The 3938-nt window shown below is 50.4% G+C and overlaps 3 protein-coding genes across 3 annotated transcripts, besides 8 other annotated features; all 3 read left to right on the top strand.

Moving 5' to 3' along the window:
* Tc00.1047053504929.15 (casein kinase, delta isoform, putative) lies at positions 1-273 on the top strand (the record flags this gene model as incomplete). The annotated part of the gene is made up of 1 exon (XM_798088.1): positions 1-273. A coding segment is annotated over one exon (273 nt), but the record flags the coding sequence as incomplete, so codon positions are not given.
* Positions 1-3938: a sequence feature (heterozygous, Esmeraldo-like haplotype).
* Positions 783-1775, top strand: Tc00.1047053504929.10 (casein kinase, delta isoform, putative; the record flags this gene model as incomplete). The annotated part of the gene is made up of 1 exon (XM_798086.1): positions 783-1775. The coding sequence occupies one exon, from the start codon at positions 783-785 to the stop codon at positions 1773-1775; it is 993 nt and encodes a 330-aa protein (XP_803179.1).
* Positions 2404-2432: a microsatellite.
* Positions 2449-2582: a sequence feature (A-rich).
* Positions 2600-2631: a microsatellite.
* Positions 2677-2702: a microsatellite.
* Positions 2749-2782: a microsatellite.
* Positions 2855-2911: a sequence feature (A-rich).
* Positions 2946-3740, top strand: Tc00.1047053504929.5 (hypothetical protein, conserved; the record flags this gene model as incomplete). The annotated part of the gene is made up of 1 exon (XM_798087.1): positions 2946-3740. The coding sequence occupies one exon, from the start codon at positions 2946-2948 to the stop codon at positions 3738-3740; it is 795 nt and encodes a 264-aa protein (XP_803180.1).
* Positions 3769-3870: a sequence feature (A-rich).

Here is a 3938-nt window from a genome sequence, read left to right as displayed (position 1 = left end):
CCCGTGGAGACGCTGTGCAAGGGCTTTCCCGCGGAGTTCGCCGCGTACCTCAACTACACCCGAAGCTTGCGCTTCGAGGACAAGCCGGACTACAGCTACCTGAAACGGCTCTTCCGAGAGCTCTTCATTAGGGAGGGGTACCACGTGGACTACGTGTTTGACTGGACGCTGAAGCGCATCCACGAGAACCTGAAGGCGGAGGGGTCCGGCCAGCAGGAACAAAAACAGCAGCAGCAGCAACAACGAGAGCGGGGGGATGTAGAGCAGGCGTAGCCCACCTGCACAGTCCGGGACCCTTGTTCCGCGTAATGTTTGTACGACGTCTTTGGACGTCCCACACGCTCCATTGTTGAACATATCACTAATTTTGGGAAATGAACATTCTACTCTTGCTTTGAGCACGAGGAGGTGCGTGCACGGTGATGTGTGGTGGCAGTTTAGGTGAATAGAAAACTCCCGCTGTCTCCCTTTTTGCCCTGTGTGCCTTACTCGGCGCTCTCTCCGTCGTGCTTTTGAGGCCTTCTCCGTACGCGTTACCGTCCCCATGCTACAGTTTATTGATGTTTGCGCCCTGTCGCCCACCACGCCAGCGGTGACGACGCGGCGATTCGGCTCTCTCTTTGTGCGAAGAAAGGGGGGACCCGTCGCATGAGCGGCGTGCCGTGCGGGGGGTCGCCCCTCTCCCTGCCCCCGCCAAAAAAATGGGCCCTGCTTTTCTTTCTCTTCTTTTGTTGCCGGCAAGGTAGGAGTGAACGTCACACAAACACCTCACGCAACACACGATGAGCTTAGAGCTTCGAGTGGGTAACCGCTTCCGCCTCGGCCAGAAGATAGGGGCGGGGTCGTTCGGCGAGATCTTCCGCGGCACAAACATACAGACGGGCGAGACCGTGGCCATCAAGCTGGAGCAGGCGAAGACGCGCCATCCACAGCTCGCCTTTGAGGCCCGATTCTACCGCATTCTCAACGCAGGCGGCGGGGTCGTGGGCATCCCCAACATTCTTTTTTATGGCGTGGAGGGCGAGTTCAACGTGATGGTGATGGACCTGCTGGGGCCCTCGCTCGAGGACCTCTTCAGCTTCTGTGATAGGAAGCTGTCGCTGAAGACAACGCTGATGCTGGCGGAGCAGATGATTGCGCGCATCGAGTTTGTCCACAGCAAGAGCGTCATCCACCGCGACGTGAAGCCGGAGAATTTTTTGATTGGCATGGGGAGGAAGTTGCACGACGTCTACGTCGTTGATTTTGGTCTCGCCAAGGAGTTTTTCGACTCCTGCACGCACCAGCACATCCCGTACAAGGAGGGGAAAAGCCTGACGGGAACGGCACGGTACTGCTCGATCAACACGCATCTTGGCATTGAGCAGAGCCGTCGCGACGACCTGGAGGGCATCGGCTACATCCTGATGTACTTCTTGCGTGGCTCACTGCCGTGGCAGGGCCTGAAAGCGCACACGAAGCAGGAAAAGTACTCTCGCATATCCGAGCGCAAGCAGACAACGCCCGTGGAGACGCTGTGCAAGGGCTTTCCCGCGGAGTTCGCCGCGTACCTCAACTACACCCGAAGCTTGCGCTTCGAGGACAAGCCGGACTACAGCTACCTGAAACGGCTCTTCCGAGAGCTCTTCATTAGGGAGGGGTACCACGTGGACTACGTGTTTGACTGGACGCTGAAGCGCATCCACGAGAACCTGAAGGCGGAGGGGTCCGGCCAGCAGGAACAAAAACAGCAGCAGCAGCAACAACGAGAGCGGGGGGATGTAGAGCAGGCGTAGCCCACCTGCACAGTCCGGGACCCTTGTTCCGCGTAATGTTTGTACGACGTCTTTGGACGTCCCACACGCTCCATTGTTGAACATATCACTAATTTTGGGAAATGAACATTCTACTCTTGCTTTGAGCACGAGGAGGTGCGTGCACGGTGATGTGTGGTGGCAGTTTAGGTGAATAGAAAACTCCCGCTGTCTCCCTTTTTGCCCTGTGTGCCTTACTCGGCGCTCTCTCCGTCGTGCTTTTGAGGCCTTCTCCGTACGCGTTACCGTCCCCATGCTACAGTTTATTGATGTTTGCGCCCTGTCGCCCACCACGCCAGCGGTGACGACGCGGCGATTCGGCTCTCTCTTTGTGCGAAGAAAGGGGGGACCCGTCGCATGAGCGGCGTGCCGTACCGTGTGCCTTCCATGACCGGGCGACTTATGGTTCTTAGTAGTGCGCTATTATGCATCTTTACTCTGCGGGGATCCACTCTTGTTATTTATTATTATTAGCACTACTGTTTTCTATGTGAGTGTTTTTTGTGGTGGTATATGTCTGTTCCGTTGTTGTTTGATTTGTGAGGCGATTTTTTCTGGTGTATCGTTTTCTGTTGTGTTTTTCATGAGTAGGACGCTGTGTTGTGCGTTATTTATTTATTTTTTTTTTTTTTTTTTTTTGGTGTATGCGTCTCTGTTTGATTTTTTTTTTTATTTATTTGTGTGTTTTTCTTGTCGTTGCTTTTGATTTTATGCATTGGGTGATTTTTACCTTTTGCTGTATCCTTTTTGTTGTTGTTGTTGTTTTTTGCATGGCTTTTGTTTGTGTCTGCTGTTCAAATGTGTTATTCTTTTTTTCTTTTTTCTTTTTTTTTTTTTTAATTGCGTGCATGCATGTGGTTGTGTGTATTATGCGTGTCGACGGTTATTATTATTATTATTATTATTATTTTAATACAACGCGTAGGGTTCTATCTTGTGTTGGTTTACTGTTTTCGCTGCTGCCGCCGCTGCTGCTGCTGCTGCTTCTGTAAAGAGAACAGCAAAAGAGATTTAGGAGATCCAATACAGAAGGAATTAAAGAAGAATAAGTAGAAGGAATATTTCTTTTTTTTCTTCTTCTTTTTTTTTTTTTTCTTCCCTTTTTTATTTATTTATTTGTTGTTGTTATTGTTTTGTCTGCGATAGAGAAGGATGACGAGCATGCATTGCACACTGGTACCAACTCCTCCACCGCCGTTTTATGGCGTTTGCATGGAAGACACCATGTCGCTTGGGTACGCGTGCGCTTCCGGTGTGGAAAGCGACATGGCCGCAAAACCTATCTTGGCAGAGCGCTACAAGACAAAGTTTTGTCGCAACTACGTGCTAACCGGCATATGCCCCTACCAGAGACGTTGCATGTTTGCACACGGTGATCACGAGCTTCGTACACCGGAAATGAACATACGTGATGGGCTCGTGACGGAAGAAGCTATTCGTCTCTTTCGGCGTCAATTTTTATCCGATATATGTGCATTTGACAGGCTTCGCCGACGGGGGTTTCCGGCACCGCCGTATTTCTACCACGCCATGGGTGTTTGCATGTCGGACTGTGGGGTACCAGTGAGGATGGCACCGGCAAAAATTTATACGCACAATCCCTATAAGTCCGACATCATTCCGTTGCAAAACCGTCTGTATAGTCAGCCGCCCGCTTTGGCGATGATGACAGCTGCGACGGTGATGCCACAATATTATGAAGAAGGGACGATGTGCCGCAGCAGCTGTGATCCCAGTGAACATCAAGATGACTTTGAGCCCTGTGTTGAAATTGTAAGTTCACCCCGCTGTTACGCATGCAATGAAAGTGATGACGCTGAACCCTCCGCGTGCAGCAGCATTGGCAGCGACTCTGAGGACAACCGACAGTCAACACCCTGCAAGGAATACATCAATGAGTCAATGCCTTCTGAGGAGGTGATGAGCGGGGAGGCGGCATTGCAGTAAATCTTCGATTTTTTTGGGGCGGGTCGTGTTTTTTTTTTTTTTTTTTTTTTTTTTATTCCTCTCCTTTTTTTTTTTTTCTTTTTTATTCCTGCCCTTCTTTTCTTTTCTTTTTTTTTCTTTTTTGTTTTTTGCCCTTCCCGCAATGTCACCTCCGATGCTTCCGGGTTTTTTTGGGTTTTTTTTTCTTTTTTTTTTTTA

This window comes from Trypanosoma cruzi, genomic scaffold (assembly GCF_000209065.1).
Source record: "Trypanosoma cruzi strain CL Brener 1047053513363 genomic scaffold, whole genome shotgun sequence".
Lineage (NCBI taxonomy): Eukaryota > Euglenozoa > Kinetoplastea > Trypanosomatida > Trypanosomatidae > Trypanosoma > Trypanosoma cruzi.
This window is presented reverse-complemented; position numbering and strand designations above follow the sequence as displayed.